Source organism: Rhamphochromis sp. 'chilingali', assembly GCF_963969265.1.
Source record: "Rhamphochromis sp. 'chilingali' genome assembly, chromosome: 18".
Lineage (NCBI taxonomy): Eukaryota > Metazoa > Chordata > Actinopteri > Cichliformes > Cichlidae > Rhamphochromis > Rhamphochromis sp. 'chilingali'.
The window spans coordinates 1,355,521-1,372,881 of NC_137945.1; the positions used below are offsets into that span (position 1 = coordinate 1,355,521).

The 17,361-nt window shown below is 46.9% G+C and overlaps 2 protein-coding genes across 2 annotated transcripts; one reads left to right on the top strand and one right to left on the bottom strand.

The window, feature by feature from the left end:
• Positions 1 to 2,153: 2,153 nt before the first annotated feature.
• Positions 2,154 to 8,032, top strand: LOC308385297 (dynein axonemal heavy chain 5-like; the record flags this gene model as incomplete). The annotated part of the gene is made up of 15 exons (XM_080864137.1): positions 2,154 to 2,159; positions 3,172 to 3,219; positions 3,311 to 3,437; positions 3,517 to 3,788; positions 3,857 to 4,021; positions 4,322 to 4,539; positions 4,667 to 4,722; positions 4,817 to 4,938; positions 5,056 to 5,206; positions 5,334 to 5,533; positions 5,616 to 5,804; positions 6,394 to 6,526; positions 6,604 to 6,812; positions 6,888 to 7,109; positions 7,390 to 8,032. 15 exons carry the CDS (start codon positions 2,154 to 2,156, stop codon positions 7,621 to 7,623), a joined length of 2,352 nt encoding a protein of 783 aa, XP_080720263.1. The 3' UTR covers positions 7,624 to 8,032.
• Positions 8,033 to 9,481: 1,449 nt separating this feature from the next.
• Positions 9,482 to 17,058, bottom strand: cavin4b (caveolae associated protein 4b). The gene is made up of 2 exons (XM_080865539.1): positions 16,402 to 17,058; positions 9,482 to 12,901 (listed from the first exon to the last, which is right to left on the bottom strand). Exons 1-2 carry the CDS (start codon positions 16,762 to 16,764, stop codon positions 12,323 to 12,325), a joined length of 942 nt encoding a protein of 313 aa, XP_080721665.1. The 5' UTR covers positions 16,765 to 17,058; the 3' UTR covers positions 9,482 to 12,322.
• Between the last annotated feature and the right edge of the window lie 303 nt (positions 17,059 to 17,361).

Here is a 17,361-nt window from a genome sequence, read left to right on the forward strand (position 1 = left end):
TCTCTTCAGTTTTATTTGGGTTCAAAGTCTTGTAGAGTTTCTGTGCACAGCAGCATTTCAGCCTTCCTCTGTTTTGGTGGTTAAACAGCAGCCGTAACAAGAAATGAGGGAAAATACAAACGTCATGGTCACTGGTTTGTTGATTTTATGGTTTATTGAGTATTGAACCTTCTGAGAATCATGACCATCTGTAGTTCAGCAGTTTGCTATCAGTTAAATCTGTCTTTGTGAAACTCGCTCAGTCATTTGGACACTTTAGGTTTTCGTCTCCACTCATTTGGCTCTCTCTTCTTTTTGCACTGATAACATTTTAATCGATTATTATGTTTAAAGTTTGGTAAATGTGTCTGATCTGGACCTTCAGGCGCTTTACGACGCTGCCATGAAGGAGAAGCAGGACCTGGAGGATGACGCCCAGGCCTGCCGCCGGAAGATGGCCAACGCTCGCGCTCTGATCGACGGCCTGGGAGGAGAAAAGGTCAGCTTCTACCTTCCATCCATCTAACGGTTCATTGGTCCGTCGTTCCTTCATCTCACACCTCGTCTTGTTGTGCCTCAGGTCCGTTGGACCGACAGCAGCGCGGGGTTTCAGACTCAGATCAAACACCTGGTGGGGGACGTCCTTCTGGCCACAGGCTTCCTGTCCTACGCCGGCCCCTTTAACCAGGAGTACCGCAGCTTGCTGCTGACGCTGTGGAGGAAAGAGATGGAGGAGAAGCTCCTCCCCTTCAGTCCCGTAAGATGTCACGGCTGAACGTTTATACAGAGAATCCACAGACAGTAGGGGTGTGTCCCAGAGACACAGATACCTGCAGCTCAGACAAAGCAGCCATATTATTGGTTAGATGATGAAACACATCACAGCCGCCTTGTTTCTGTTGGTTCTTAAACATGAGGAACCAAACCCTGCTGAACGAGCTCGTTCTGACCTGCTGATGATGTAACTCCGTTTCTCCTGCAGGAGCTGAACGTGATTGGTCTGCTGGTGGACAACGCCACAGTGAGCGAGTGGAACCTGCAGGGTTTACCCAGCGACGACCTGTCCATCCAGAACGGCATCGTGGTGACGAAGGCGTCCCGCTACCCGCTGCTGATAGACCCCCAGGGCCAGGGCAAGACCTGGATCCAGAACAGAGAGCGAGACCAGCAGCTGCAGGTGAGAGCGTCAGCACGTGACTCAAAGTCCGAGCGCTTCGCTGACTGTTCGTGATTTTCTTCTTCTGTGGCTCAGGTGACGTCTTTGAACCACAAATACTTTCGTTCCCACCTGGAGGACAGCCTGTCTCTTGGGCGCCCCCTGCTGCTGGAGGATGTTGGTGAGGAACTGGACCCCGTCCTGGACAACATACTGGACAAAAACTACATCAAGTCTGGCTCCACTTACAAGGTAAAACAGCTGATCTGGACCGGAGGCTAAACGAGGACGAAGACACAGTAACGGATGTTTGTCCTCCTCCTGCAGGTGAAGGTTGGAGACAAGGAGGTGGATGTAATGAAGGGCTTCACGCTCTACATCACCACCAAGATGGCCAACCCAGCATACAGCCCTGAGGTCAGCGCCAGGACAGCCGTGGTGGACTTCACCGTCACTCAGAGAGGCCTGGAGGACCAGCTGCTGGGACGGGTCATCTTGCTGGAGAAGCAGGTCACTCCACCCGCCAGTTATCCAATCAGTGATGTAGTTAATGAGTTAGCTAGTTACATTTCCTACGGTATGTTTGAAGGCCATTGTAGCGCTCGGCACGTCCACATTAAGATGTTTTACACCACACACTCATGCTGTCTGCTTTATGTTTGTGGGAACGTCTGAACCCACGTGTCCGTCCAACATCTCAGCGGAGGCCAAACAGGCCACGAACAAAGATAAAGTTTCTGTGCACTGAACTTAAGGTGGATTAAATATGTCTGCCCTCATTTTGAAACGATTCCCGTGTTCTGATGAAGGAGATGGAGGCAGAGCGAGTGAAGCTCCTGGAGGAGGTGACGTCCAACAAGAGGAAGATGCAGGAGCTGGAGGACAGCCTGCTGTTCAGGCTCACCAGCACACAGGGCTCGCTGGTGGAGGACCAGTCTCTGATCGAGGTGCTGAGCGTCACCAAGATCACCGCTCAGGAGGTACCAGCTGCTCCTTCACTGCGTCTCCTTATTGTCTGATGCATGTTTGTAATGTTCATGGAGGAAAACATTTAAAAATCATCAGCTGCACTCTATTAAGGTCCGAGAATAAAAGTCTGCAGCTGGAATGTGAAGAATAAATCCGCTGTAAGGTTCACAAAATGGGGGGGCGCCCCCTAGGGGAGGCGCAGAGCCCTTGCGGGGGGGCACAGTATGAATGAAATAAATAACTAATTTAAAAAAAGAACGCTTGGACACTGCTAGCATCATTGACAGGTTCTTCACGGGGCTCCCACACAAACGCAAAGCAGGAGATGAAGCATCGAATATGTTTCCAAACCAACTTCACTCTGAGCCAAAGACTAGAAAATATGGTGAAGCAAATCTGCCCTTTGGCTTCACCTGCACAAGTGCAGAGGATTAGTTTCCCTGCGTCGGGAGCAGCGCTGGGCTGTTCAAATCACGGACAAACAGGATCCCACATTCTTGATCTTTAGTTCACAAACACTTGTTGTAATGACTAACTGCTCCTGACATGTTGGAGATGTTTGCTCTTTATATAGTAAAGTTACAGCAGGATACAAATAACGATGATCCTGCCACGATTTGTTCCCCCGGTTCAAATTACAGACAAACAGGATCCCACAGCTGTTTATGTTTTTGAACCCATTTTGCACAGAGAGAAAAATGTATTCACAGCAATGTTGAACATTATTACACAGGAAGAAAACAACTACACGTAAAATAATCACAGCGTGACACCTCTGCCTTTGTAAACGGAGGGACAGTAACTGCGTGTATGTAAGCGTGTAAAACCTGCAGACAGTCAGATTAACAGTATTTTGTCTCTATCTGCCATTCTGCAGTTCATCTCATGTAAACAATAACGTGACGCACAGCGTGATGTGAAAAAAAGCACATGCTTTTGACGTTGCGTGACGAACTCCGTATTCCTCGTCCACACGTAAACGCAAAAACTGAGTTTTCAAAAATCTCCATCCTGACAGGATTTTTAAAAATCTCAGTTTTCGGTGATTCGAAACGCCGTTTACGCAGGTCACCTCCAAACGCATTAGCAACATCATCAGCTCCCTCACCTACCAGGTGCTCCTCATCAGCGCACACCTCAGGGCTGTCCTTTCTTTCCTGTAACGTGCACTCGAGTGGAGGTTCAGGATGTTTGTCTGTCCCTCAGGTGTACCGTTACACAGCCAGAGGTCTGTACGAGGAACACAAGCTGCTCTTCACTCTGCTGTTGGCTCTAAAGATCGACCTGCAGGCCCGAATCATCTCGCACGTGGAGGTGCTCACCTTCATCAAAGGTTACCTTCTCCTCCTCCTTTCTTCTCCTGCATCCTCCAGAGTCCTTTGAGAGTGAAAGTTGTTTCTCTCTCGGTGTAGGTGGAGCCTCTCTGGACCTGAACTCTGTAGAATCGAAGCCACGGCGCTGGATCCTGGACCAGACCTGGCTGAACCTGGTGCAGCTGTCCAGCCTGCCTGCGTTCTTCCAGATTCTGAACCAGGTGAACCAGAACGAGCGCGCCTGGAAAGCGTGGTTCGACCATCCGGCGCCAGAAGATGCCCCGCTGCCCGATGGCTACGAGGAGAAGCTCGACACCTTCCGGAAGCTTCTGCTCATCCGGAGCTGGTGCCCCGACCGGACCATCGCTCAGGTCTGACTGCTGATTTGATCTGACAGAGCAGACTGGTTAATGTGGAGGCTAACAGCTGATGGTTGCAGGCGCGGCGCTACATCTCAGATTCTCTGGGCCAACAGTACGCCGAAGGCACGGTCCTGGACTTGGACACCATGTTGGCAGAGAGCAACAACCGAACGCCGATGGTGTGTCTGCTGTCGATGGGCTCCGACCCGACTGAGAACATCGAGAGATTAGCCAAGAATAAGGTGAGGGCGAGCAGTGAAAGGGCGGAGGTGAACGATGATGTAATAAAAAGGAAAAACATCGGAAACTACCGAAATAATTAATACTAAGTACGAATAATATAGTCATAAATCCTATTGAAGCAAACGATCGGATATTTACTTTAAACCTAAAGAGTGCAGATGACCGGGGTACACAAGAAAATACAGAAATAATTTTTGTGTATTTATAGAAAAATTGCTGAAAGTACAGGAGCAAAAGCAAATTAAGGAAAAATACTGATTTATTTTGTTAAAGCCTAGATTTGATTTTTTTTGCTGCAGGGGGCGCCGTGCCATCCCATCTCCATGGGTCAGGGCCAAGAGGTTCACGCTCGCAGGCTATTGGCCAACAGCATGCTGGACGGCGGCTGGCTCCTCCTCCAGAACTGCCACCTGGGACTGGACTTCCTGGATGAGCTGCTGGAGACGGTCACATCAGCCGTGCCGGAGAGCGTGCACAAAGATTTCCGAGTGTGGCTGACGACCGACGTGCACCCCAGGTAACAATGACGAGGTCTGAGGTCCTGCTTTAAGTCCTGGCGGCTCCTCTGCAGGTTTACTTTACGGCACATTTAGTCTCAGCTTAAACCAGCAGAGCTGCTTGACTGTGTTTGTGTTTGTGAGCAGGTTCCCCATCACCTTCCTTCAGTCCTCCATCAAGTTCACCAATGAACCTCCTCTTGGTAGGAGACATGATCCTGATGAACTCGTGAATTTTTATTGATCCTTCGCTGTCTTTCACTTTCCCACTTATTTTATTTTATCTGTCGGCATCAGGCATGAAAGCCGGTCTGAAGAGGACTTTTAATGGTGTCACTCAGGACCAGCTAGAGATCAGCAACCTGCCTCAGTGGAAGCCTCTGCTGTACGCTGTGGCCTTCCTCCACACCACCGTCCAGGTATCTGCCAACACCCACACGATCAGATTCATAAATCCACCGTTTCTTTGTGGAAAACAGCTCCTGTAAGATCATTCTGATGTTATCATTTCTCCTTCTTCTTCTTTATCCCATCAGGAGCGTCGTAAGTTCGGTCCGCTCGGCTGGAACATCCCCTACGAGTTCAACCAGGCAGATTTTACCTCCAGCATCCAGTTTGTGCAGAACCACTTGGACAACCTGGACGTGAAGAGAGGCGTGAACTGGAGCTGTCTGCGCTACATGCTCGGTCAGTCTCTTTAAACCTGCTCTGTTCTTTCCACTGTAACGTTTCATCCATCAGATTATGAGAGAAACCTCCAGGTCTCCAGGTCTCCAGAAATCTTCCTGACTCTTTCTTCACGTCTGCTCTCCAGGTGAAGTCCAGTATGGCGGTCGGGTGACGGATGACTTGGACAAACGGCTCCTCAACACGTTCACGCGTGTCTGGTTCAGTGAGAGCACCTTCAGTGAAGCTTTCTGCTTCTTTAAGGGCTACAGCATCCCTGCCAAGGCCAAGAGCATCCAGGAGGTCCTGCAGCACATCGAGGGGCTGCCGCTGGTCGACTCACCGGAGGTCCGAGCACGCTCAGAGACGGGACGCGTCCACACTGAGGCAGTACTAGCCCAGTCACATGTCACATTTCTCCTGTTTACAGGTGTTTGGACTCCACCCCAACGCTGACATCACCTACCAGACCAACCTGGCGAATGACACGCTCAGCACCATAATCAACATCCAACCGAAGGACACCGGAGGCGGGGCCGGGGAGACCAGGGAGGCCAGCGTGCAGAGACTAGCCAATGAGATGCTGGAGAAACTGCCACCTGACTACATCCCACATGAGGTGTTTGTTTAGCACCGAACGGCCGACCCAAAACTCGACGAAGAACACAATCCCACCAGCTAGCTTAGCTTAGCATGAATACTGGAAACAGCTGAGCTGCTGTGTAAGCAACAAGCTGCCAAGTTAAAAACAAAAATGTGCTCATGTTCAAAGCAGCTTTGTTAGGCTCAAGAAACACACGCAGCTCTGTGCAGCTCAAACAAACAGTGTGCTAATACACGAGTGTCAGAGATGCAGGTGAGCAGCTTTGGGTACGTTTGGACCGAGCCAGGGTAGCTGTTTCCTGTCTCTAATGTTTATGCTAAGCTAACATTATTGAACTTTGACAGGAAGTGAAAAAGAATGCAGAGATAAATATGACAAAGCACAGTGTGGTTGTACTCTAGAGCCCGGCTGCTAACCCCGACCGTCGCCCAGTGAATGATGGAAACGAGTGAATAGATTTCAGACAGCAGATTTGTCAGCGTCTGATTCTTTTAGATGAATTCAGACTTTAAATCATCAGCAGAATCTGGCATCTCTGAACCATCAAACACGAACACGTTCATGAGTCCTCTGGAGAAACATGACGTCTCTGTGTGTTTTGAAGGTCAAAGGTCAACTCCAGAAGATGGGTCCTCTTCAGCCAATGAACATCTTCCTCCGACAGGAGTTGGACCGAATGCAGCGTGTCATCAGCAGCGTACGGAGCACGCTCACTGACCTCAGACTGGCCATCGATGGTCAGTCACACGCACACACACACACACACACACGTGTTCACTGACGCTCGATCTGACTCGTGCTTCCGCCGTTGCAGGGACCATCATCATGTCTGAAGACCTGCGCGACGCCCTCGACAGCATGTTCGATGCTCGGATCCCGCGCCTGTGGCTGAGGCTCAGCTGGCCGTCGGCCACGCTCGGCTTCTGGTTCAGCGAGCTGCTGGAGAGGAACCAGCAGCTCAGCGCGTGGATCAGCGCCGGCCGGCCCAACCAGTTCTGGCTCACCGGCTTCTTCAACCCGCAGGTTGGTTCGTTGTTCCGGAAATCTGGAGTTTTGGAATTCTTCAGTTTTCTTTCCGAATGTTTTTTGTTTCTTTAGGGTTTCCTGACCGCCATGCGCCAGGAGACGACACGCTCCAACCTGTCCAGGGGCTGGGCCTTGGACACGGTCACCCTTAGCAACGATGTCACCAAGATGATGAGGGAGGACGTCTCAGCTCCGCCCCCTGAAGATGTGGGTGGAGTCTATATCTATGGCCTCTTTCTGGATGGAGCGGGATGGGACAGACGTGGCGCCAAACTCGTTGAGGCTCCGCCCAAAGTTTGTCTTTTTAAAATCAGTGTTTTTTTTACTTAAATTAAAATAATGAACTGAAGCTTTAAAAAACTTCAGTGTTCAAAAGTCCAACGTTTTACTGTTTCTGTATTTTTTTGTAAATTAACATAAAAACATTTTAAGAGTTTTTAAAGATTCATCTAATGAAAAATTATGAATTATTAATTGATTCAGAAACTAAATCTAAACTAAAGTTTAGGAACTAAATGAAATCAAAGTATTTTTGTTTTTGCTCAGTAATAATAAGTTTGTCTCTGCCCCTCAGGTCCTCTTCACCCCCCTCCCTGTGGTCCACGTCTTCGCCGTCAGCTCAGCCAACACGGCCGACAGTAAGCGTCCCCCTGGCGGCGGGGGGGCGGTCAGCCTGTACTCGTGTCCCGTCTACAAGAAGCCTCGACGCACCGACCTGAACTTCATCTTCTCCCTGCAGCTGAGGAGCGTGCAGCCGCCCGAGCACTGGACGCTGCGAGGCGCCGCGCTGCTCTGCGACTGCAAGTGATCCAAACGTTGTTGTTCCACAGACACGGACAGACACTGACCGTGGGGCTCTGCTGCGTCTCACTCAGACCTCCCCACAGTTTCAGTTTGAGCTTTTTTATTCTGATGTTCTGATAGTTTCCATTTTTCTTCAGCACCAAACATGTTTGTAGGTTTTCAGTCTGTTAAATTTATGAAAATCAAAATGTTTCCACCTCTTCTCTCTGCAAGTCTCTAATAATAATAATAATAATAATAATAATAATAATAATAATAATAATAATAATAATAATAATAATAACATTAATGATTTTGTATGTGACCTCACACAGTAAAGCTGATGTGAGGATCATCTCAGTTCTGGTGATTGTACGAACTTAATGCATAAAATAATAATTTGTTTTAATTAAAAATTTTTCCATCTGTCATTTCCTGAGTGTTTCAAAATAAAAGTCCTTTCTTTCATGTTTTGAATGTGATGCTGCTCCTGTGATGCCTTCAAATCTGTTTCAGTCTGCAGTTTTTTACAGTTCAGACCCAAAGTGACTCAAATATTTACTTAAAAGAGGTTTTTGTTCGTCTGGGTTTTCCTGCTCAGCAGCGCTAAACAGGCAAAACGCACAAACAGAAAGAAACAGGAAAATATGTGTTTCTTTGAACAACGCAGCAGCAAAATGAAAGACCAGGATTTATTTTTTAATGATTGACAAAAACATTAAATGATCATGTTTATTTTCACATAAATGTTCCATCGGTCCTTCTTTTAGAAGAAGTTTAGAAATTAAAAATACTAATAACACAGCAGGAAAAAGCCGACAGCACGAGTCCTGAAAGGCTTAAAGAGAAAATAAACGCACAAAGAATGAAACAAAAAGGCACAAAACCTCAAAACAAGAGTGAATTAAATCTGACCGACACACAAAGATGCTAAAAGCCCCAAACATAAACCTGTGAGGTCACTAATGTCTATGTGTGTGTGGGTGTACACGTTTACATGTCTTTGTGGGGACCAAAATGCCCGTCCCCACAAGTTTGAAGACATTTTTGGGACTCAGGATGTGGTTTTAGTGTCAGGGACAGTCGGGTCAGGGTTAGGCATTCAGTCTTAATGGTTAGAGTAAAAGGCTGAGGAGAGCATGATGTCAAATAGATGTCCCCACAAGAATATGAAAACACAACCGTGTGTGTGTGTGTTACTGTGAATTTGTGAGACAAGTGAAGATTTCAGAATCAGTGAGAAATGTTTCACTTCCTGTTGGTGAAGAAGAGCAGACTCCTCTTCACCAACAGAAATGAAGAAGCTCTTATTTTGACGAGCTCAGCCACGAGCAGAGGCGACCCTGCAGAGGTGAAGGTCACAGTCAGAATCAGCGCCAGAGAACCGCACAAGGACGGCCTCATTGGTCACGGCTGAGTTCACTATGTGATGGTAACAAGCTGATTATTACAGAACAGGAAACACACGTCTGCTCATCAAACACCAGCTGCTGCTGCTTTTATCAGTCTGCCAACAAAACCTCACAAGAAAGAAGTTTGTGTGAGTTTGCAGCGTTCCTCTAAACTGAAAACTAAAACAGACTGAAAATGGGAGCACGCACCCACACTCGAGAGTCAGGCAGCTTCAATGTGTTTGTCTTCATCTGTAGTTACGTTTCATTGGCTGGAAATGTGCTAACTGGAATCCTTCACGAGTCCAGATGAACAAAAACAAGTGTTTACTGCTCCACGCTGCACGAATCTGAATCAAAATCACTCGGACGCGCCCACGTAGGCATTCCACTAAAACCATGTGACCACCTTCACCTTTAAACCTGTCATGAATATAATTTTAGACTTTTCACTTTATTTTGAAAGAACACGTTTGCAGGAAGTGCGGCTGCTGCAGAAACTCTTCACTTTTCACTGGCTTTAATCTTGAAGGTTTCTCCAGATGTGGAACATTCATGCTAAACATTCAACATCTGACGAGCGTCTCCGTGTAAAACACTGACAAACTCAAACTTTATACGGTAACTGACAGATTTATTCCTCCATTTTCAGGCTTTTCACAATGAACTTGGATTAGTTTGATGCTTTTCTTCACGTTGGTGAATAAAACCAGCCAAGAGGCTGATTCCTGCAGAGGAGGAGGCAGAGTGGAGGAATCTGCAGGTCTCTAACACACAACCAGAGCTTCAATCATAACGAGCACATAATAAAACCATGATCCCCCCGATCGACTCTTTCAGCCTGTTTCCTCTGGATCCAACAGGATCTAACAAACCCCAGCTTCTGCTGGGACACTGGTCATCATGGGAGGAAAAAGATGGCTGCCGTGTTGCTGTTTCCTGTCTTACACCAGCATTATACTTCCTGTATCTGTTTTTAATCAGAGGATGAACTTAAAGCTTTCAGTCTGCTCTACAACCCACCACCTATCCACACGTCTGCTAAGTGACTGGAAATCAGTAAAACTTCTACCAGACTTTAGTAAATGTTGCATTAAGATGAGCAGACAGATTTTAATCTCAGCATCGCAGATTTTTCAGGACACTGGAAGAGTTCCTGCCGTGGATTTAGATGTTAGTGTTGTGTGGATGATCCCGTTCTGTGATCTTTGTGTTACTGATGCTTTTACACTTTAGGACCCTCGAGACCTCTGCTGCTCAGCCGTCCTGATCGCTGCCTCCACTTTAACCAGAGGCTGTAACCTCTGATCATTTCACCTGCACCGACAGCAAAACTCTTCTCCAGAACCAAACGTGCCATAAACCCATCACAGGGCTCTAGACTAACTTTTTGACATGGGCGCACCGGTACACCTAACTTTAAAAATTTAGGCGTACCGGCACAAAAGTTAGGCGCACTCAAATTTTTCAACTGCATCGCTTAACACCGCAGTTTTACATGTGCACTTTCTTTGGGGGGGGGGAGTCCATACAGACAATATTAATTTCTAAATTATTAACTAACAAACTTGTGCTTAAAGTGCTTTGTCAATATTGTAGAAAATGTTAAAAACTTAATCATCATCTTGGCCTCCTCTGACAACCTGTTTGCTGCTGTCTGCTGCTGAAAGGCCGTGGGGAGAGGGGACACTTGGGCAGTGCATTTACTGCAGCATATAATGTGTTTTCTGGATACACTGTGCTTTTTCAGCATTCAAATATTGATGGCACCGTGTCAGAGCACTGGCTATGAATTTCAGACAGATCAGGCCTTAACTTAACAAAAAAGTTATCAATAGTTCTTTTCATCTTTTCTTATTACCCACAGCTACAGTACATCCACTTCTCTCAGGCCTAGGCTGCTCACTAGGGCTGAGTATCATCACTGATTTCTATAATCCATTCAATTCCGGTTCTCAAAGTCCTGATTTGATTCAATTTAGCCTCAGACAGTCAGAAATATTATAATTCTGATCATTTATCAGTACTGATACACATGAGACTTCATCAGAATTGTGAAAATCACAGCAGATGCCTTTGTGTGAAAGTAACTGAGAATAAAACACAGGAAAACATGAAGGAGATTTTCCTGGTCTGGCTTTTTATAGCAGATAACCTTAAAAATATTCTACAATGTTCTGCATATAAAGTTTAAATTTCTTCAGTATTGAACAGCAGAAATTAGGCTTTCTTGTCCGAGGTCATTTAAGTGAAAAAAGAAAAAGCGCTGTAAACAACGCTAGACTGGTGGGTAATAAGCGAATGAATAATGCAGAAAACAGATTTGAGACGGGAAACTGTTCCTGAAGTACAGAGAGAGAGAGAGCTGTGCAGGAAGTGTGATTTTTATCGTGGTGGAAGCAAAACAGCAAAAGTCAGAGGGAATTCATGACGACATTGATCAAATGTGAAGCGCAGTTTGCTGCTTCTTTTGCTGCTGGCTCGGTGAATTTTGGTTGGAGAGAGGCAAAACCTGCAGCTCAGAATCAGCGCAAAAAGACGTAAACACAGCGCGGACCCGAAGAATCGCTAAGCTCCGACAGCGTGTCCGTGTTCAGGCCGTCGGGTGAGAAAGCCGAGAAAGACGAAGCTGATTCTGATGTGTTGGGTCCGCTCCGTGTTTAGGTCTTTGTGTGGAATCCGTTAATGAATTGATATCGCTTTATTCAAGCTACTCACCTCTCTCTTCCACCTGCACTTTCAACTGGACCACGGCCAATCAGAGAGGTCCCGCCCCTGACTATCTCTGATTGGTTTAGTCCACGATAGGGGCAAAATGTGTGTCTGTTGTTGACCACACGGAGAGTTACAGAGATTTTTTTTTTGTTACCGGAACAGTTGGTCGCACCTGTGCAACCAAATATTTATTTTTAGTCGCACCACTGAAAAATTTGGTCGCATTTGCGACCAAATTGGTCGCACTCTAGAGCCCTGCATCACAGCTTCATCATCAGCTCAGTCTCAGCAACATGCAGACGACCGAGCAGCAGAAACTCTGCAGGGAACGTCTGAAGTCTGTTCTTCAGTTTTCCCAGCTCACTGTTTATTGAACACGAGACCGAAAAATAACTTCACTCGGGATTTGATGGTAAATGTCCAGAAGCACACTTGCTCTCAGGAGCCGGGTTTGATGTTCAGTCTGATTGGATCTGTTCTCTGCTCGCTTCCTTCAAGTGTTCAACACAAAATAATCTTTATTTTATTTTTTAATGAATCATTTATTCTTGTACAGCTACCCAAAAACCTTCCTCTCAGTGTGTCTCAGAAGTCCAAAGAAAGGGCCCAGATCTGGTTTTAGGACAGCTGCTTCATGTCGTACATCGGCACCTCAGATCCCTCCGCTCTGCCCTCGTCTTCGGCCGGCCTGGCAGCGTGAGGGCTGGTCTTGCGGCCCTTGGGAGGAGGGACGGGCAGAGCTCCTTCCGTGACGCCCTCGGCTCCCTCCTGGCCCTCTGCCACAGTCCTCTCCTTCTTCAGGTTGAGCTTGGCTGGGACACTCTTGGTGATGGTGTCCTTCAGCTTCTCTCCCGACTGCTTCAGCCTTTCGCCGGACTGGCGGATCTTCTCGCGCCTCTCGGCCGTCACGATGCGCTCGCCGAGTTTGTTCACCTTGGTGCCCAGGTTCTCGCGGGTCTTGCTCATGTTCTCCTTGGAGAAGGTGGCTTTGAAGCTCTCGATGCGCGTCAGCCCCGTCTTCTTTATGCGGCTGGCTGACGAGGAGTCGGCCTCCTCCACCACCATGTACTCCTCGTCCGACTCTGGAGGGAGCTCGAACTTGTCGGGCTCCACCTCGGCACTGGCCCGGGCCCCGCCGCTGCTGCTGGGCTCCTCTGGCTCGTTTCCCGGGGCGACAGATTTCACCTCCTGGTCACCCTGAGAAACAGAGAGAGAGAGTGAGAGAGAGAGCAAAGAACAAGCTTGAAAACAAACCGATTCAATGGTCCATGTCTTTTGGTGGACAAAGTTCAGCAGTGATGTCAGATGTAATTGTGTCTTTGTATGAAGTGTGTCATGCAGACTTGTGCTGGGCCGTGATCCTGCATCCAGAAATAACCTGCAGCACCTGTTTCTGCAGCTCAGCGCGCGCCTGCAGGAAGCTAATATCTGCTAGCAGCGCAGAGCAACACGGGATCGCTTTCAGCTCCAGGCTGCGTCACGCCGTGCATCTGTCTGTAACTCTGAGATCAGGTTACGCAGAAAAGCAGAGAGTGAAGCTACAGCTCCACAGTCCCACTCATTCATACTGGGAGCTGCCCAGTAAGCCTGCAGTCTGACCCCACATAGCAAACACCAGCAGCAGGTGTGCTGCTTAAACCAGCCTCCAGTTCAATCATGTGCTGTGAGCATCATGTGCAGCAGTTTGGACACCAGAGCGGAAAAGAGCCGATCAGGAAATCCGAGCTGCCATCCTGTCATCTCAGGAAGCTGAAGTTCATACTTTGACGATGGGATCCATAAACGTTGGGCTCAAGTTACTTTGAAATGTCGCGTTCACTGAATGCAGATCACATGGAAATGAATCTAATGAGCAACATGATCCATGAAACATGGAATCCAATCTGATTACTTATGGAGGGTTTAAAAACAAACATCAAAGCTGAACTGATGTTACAAAATGTTCAGATTCTGAAAACTCTTTTTATATTCAGCTTTTACATTTGGTCGACTTTAATCAGTTACACGAACACTGTTATTGCCGTCACACTGTTTATTCCTCATCAGTCTGTTTGATGTTGTAAAAAATGTTTTTCACGACATTTTTTAATGTTTCTGTTCCCAAACTGCTCAGACATCTTCGACTTATTTGTCTGAATAATGTGAATAATCCTGCAGTTAAACCCAAATGAACCTGTTACTTAACTTGTAGTTAGCATGCTAACAGAAGCATCACAGATGTGACACCTGATATGTTTGAGCTGACATTTCCACAGCTCTGATGAACACAGCACACTCAGAGCTGAGCTTCACAGCAGGAAGCAGCTAATGAACGGTAAAAACTCAGCCTCTAAATCGCTCTGATCATCCTGCTGTCGTCGGGTTCATCTGTGCACAAACAGACTGTGAGGCTGTTTGATGCTGAACACACAGCAGTGACTGTGTGCAGCTTTCTGAGGTCATCTTTCCTGAGCTGAGACCAGGACTGAAACCTGAGCTGGATGGACTCGTCCAACAGCAAACAGTTTAACCATTTGACTCATTCTTTGTGGTTAAAAAAAGGAAACTCTGGGACCTCTCTGCTCTGCCAGACTGCAGGAGCAAGGGCCAAATATGGAGGGTCGAAGGCTATGAGCCCATCTGACCTCCTGACATGGGTTGTGTGCTGAGTCCCCACAGCTTTTGCTTCCACTGGGAGGATTTCCTCCATCAGTCTAACTGGGAGCAGGCAGCAGCTAATGAAATGGTTCATAGCCAGAGAGAGAACGAGGGAGGGCAGACAACTATATTAGGAGATGGAGGAGCTGCAGACTCAGAATAACCTGGTTTGTCAGCAGTCAGCTGGCTCAGTCACTTACAGTACAGCAGCTCTGTGAGCTCAACACGCTTCATTTTCTTCTTACTGCTGTGGAAAAGAAGCAGCTGGGAGGTGTTTCCTAAAGAGGCCTTGGTGGATGTGACTGCCTGCTGTGTAAAAGTCACAGCTCTACATGAGAGGGAACTCCACAGTCACAGTGTCGTTTATTTAGTCAGAGTGTGATCGTCACTCATTAAGTCTCTGAGAGCTTCAGGATGAGCACAACCACCAAACATCAGCGTTCGTCTAAGAACCGAGAACGTAGCATCACAGGATCTAAAAACTCGAGTTAATGTGAAAATTCACAAAACGTAAACAAGCATGGAAGTCTTTCCAATTTCTGCTTCCATCCCACACGGCGTGATGTTTGCATTTCTGTGTGGCCTCACTGACGGGACTGCAACCTGACGCTGTAACAGAACCACGCCCTGCAGTCACCGCACTAGCTTACATGCTAACTTGAATGCTGAATTCACTGCGTCACTTAAAGTGAATGTTTTAATGTTTAACAAGTGCTTAAATCAGCTGATTCTTCACACAGTGAACTAAAAGCAATGCTCTTTGATAAATTAGGTTTCATTGTGTAACGAAGCATCAGTGTCTCTTTATTGCATAAAATTCACAAATGTGTGTTTGCATCTTTGAGCGTTGCTGGTTTAACAGCTCGTCTTTGTGTAAAAGTTTTGCCCAACTCAGTTATAAAAAGATAAATAATAATCTTTTTATAACTGTTAATAATAATAATGATAATCTGAAATCAATAATACGTGAGCTGCATACAAATCTGAAATCAGTCCTCTTTTACTTTAGTTTTCTAAAGTACATGACTCACTGTGAGCTTCAGGTCTGTGCGGTAACCTTTCAGCACACTGAAGCTTATCCAGGGCTAAAATAACCGCGTCACTGTCATGCTGCCAGCTGCTAACTGTGAAGGCCAAAGAAGTAAAATGAATCCCGGTGTGCTTGTTGCTATTTCAAACCTCAGAGGTTGAGACTGAGACTTTCATCGGCTGGTGTGAATCTTAAAAGAACTCAGATGTGAATCAACAGTGACATAAAAACAAAACGAGGTGGTCACAAACATGCTCTCAAAGAACACAACAGTCATGTTAAACTCCAGTAAAGATCACAACTGCAGCTCACTTTGAGTTTAACATCAGTGACCACCGCCCATCAGCAGTTTGTGTACTTCATAAAAACATCCTGTGACTTTTCTTGGAATTAAAGACCTGGAGGTGAGCGAATGCCTATTTTAGACATAAACCAGCTGGATCCACCTTTACAGTCGTCTTTCGTCAAACACCAGCTGGCCTTATTAACTTCTACAGTCCAAAAGTTCAGTTTGTCCCCTGATGAAACCAGCTGCCAGGATTACTGTGGACTAAAAAAAATAATGATGCAGAGGCTCAAACCCCACAGAACCCCAAAGTGAGCCAATCCATTACTCTGGCTTCTTAATAAAGACATAAAAGAAAGTCCTCTTTCTAAGATTTAGGATTCTTTGTGCTGATAAAACAATGCTAACTGCACTGGTGCTGTATGGTAGGAGCATTTCACCAGGCCACCTTTAGACACAGAACAGTGACAGAGGCTAATCCAGTCCCCCGGGCTGGTAGCTCCAAATTATATCTTTATTATTGGAATTGGTTTTGCTGGTGTTGACTGTTGACAACTGCTGATTTTGTTTGGGTTTGTCATTTCAGATCTACTGAATCAACCATCCACTGATCTTCAAACAAGAAGAACTACATCAGTAATCCCTTGGTTGGATGTCCAGAAGGACTGTTTCCAACATTCCTTGATCCATGAAGCATATTAAGAACAAGAACTTTCTGATACAGAGAACGCGTGAGAGTCTTACCTGATAAATGACCACCCTGAACTTGTTCTTGGCGAGGAGGTCACCCTGAGTGGCCTCCACCTTCTTGACCCTGATGTTCTGGTTCTCCACACGCACCCTGACATCCTTGATGTGCCGGCTGACCTTCCGTGTTTTCTCCAGCAGCCGGTCGACGGTAGAGCTGGTGTTGGCGTGCTCATTGGTCAGTTTGACAACGTCGGCCTGGATGGTTTTGACCGTGCTCTCCAGCTCAAGCTGACGCTCCTCCATGCGCTGCTGTGTGACCTGGACGCTGTCCATGAGGCCCGCCACGCGTTCCAGCAATGCCATGATGCTACCCGCATCATCTCCGCCACCAGTCGTCATCCCCGGTTTATCGGTCATTCTTGCTGCTTGGTTGCTGGTAATATTCTCGTTGCTTGGTCGATCGACTGTTTGTGTCCAGTGATCCAGAGATAAAAGGAACAAAGTAATGAGGAAGAGGAGGATGACTTGGACAGGCAAACTCCAGTAAAATGTACTCCAGTTAAGAGTGAAATTTGAAAGATGTGAAGAACAAAGATATGAATTCGAGGATGACTGTCGAAACACTGGGAATATCCAAAGGAAGACCTCAGAAAGGAAAATTAAAGAAAGCAGGAGGACAGGAGGACCAGATCACCCCTCTACGACTGGAGGGTGACCCTGAAACTGTTCAGATCAACTCATAGACTCCACCCTACTGGGAGAGAAAGGGAGGGGGGTGGGGGTGATCGGAGTCAAGAGGAGGGACGGAGGGAGGCTAAAAAGAGATGAGCTAAAATGCAGTGGGAGCGTTAAAGCGGAAGGTGGACCGGAGCTAAAATCCTCTTTAGTCAGTATCATAGCTGCAGTTTAAATGCACCCAGACTGTGAGACGTTACAGAGCAGTGAGGATCACGTTGATCTGACTTGGTAAGTCACGTTGAGGCCCTGAGGAACACCGAACTAGCCAAAACTTTC

What these genes read in the sequence shown, in the direction of transcription:
- cavin4b (XM_080865539.1), bottom strand. Translation starts at nt 16,764, where the DNA reads ATGACCGATAAACCGGGGATGACGACTGGTGGCGGAGATGATGCGGGT. An exon ending in TCAGGGTGGTCATTTATCAG is followed by an intron (nt 12,902 to 16,401) that starts GTAAGACTCTCA and finishes TCTGTTTCTCAG; the next exon opens with GGTGACCAGGAGGTGAAATC.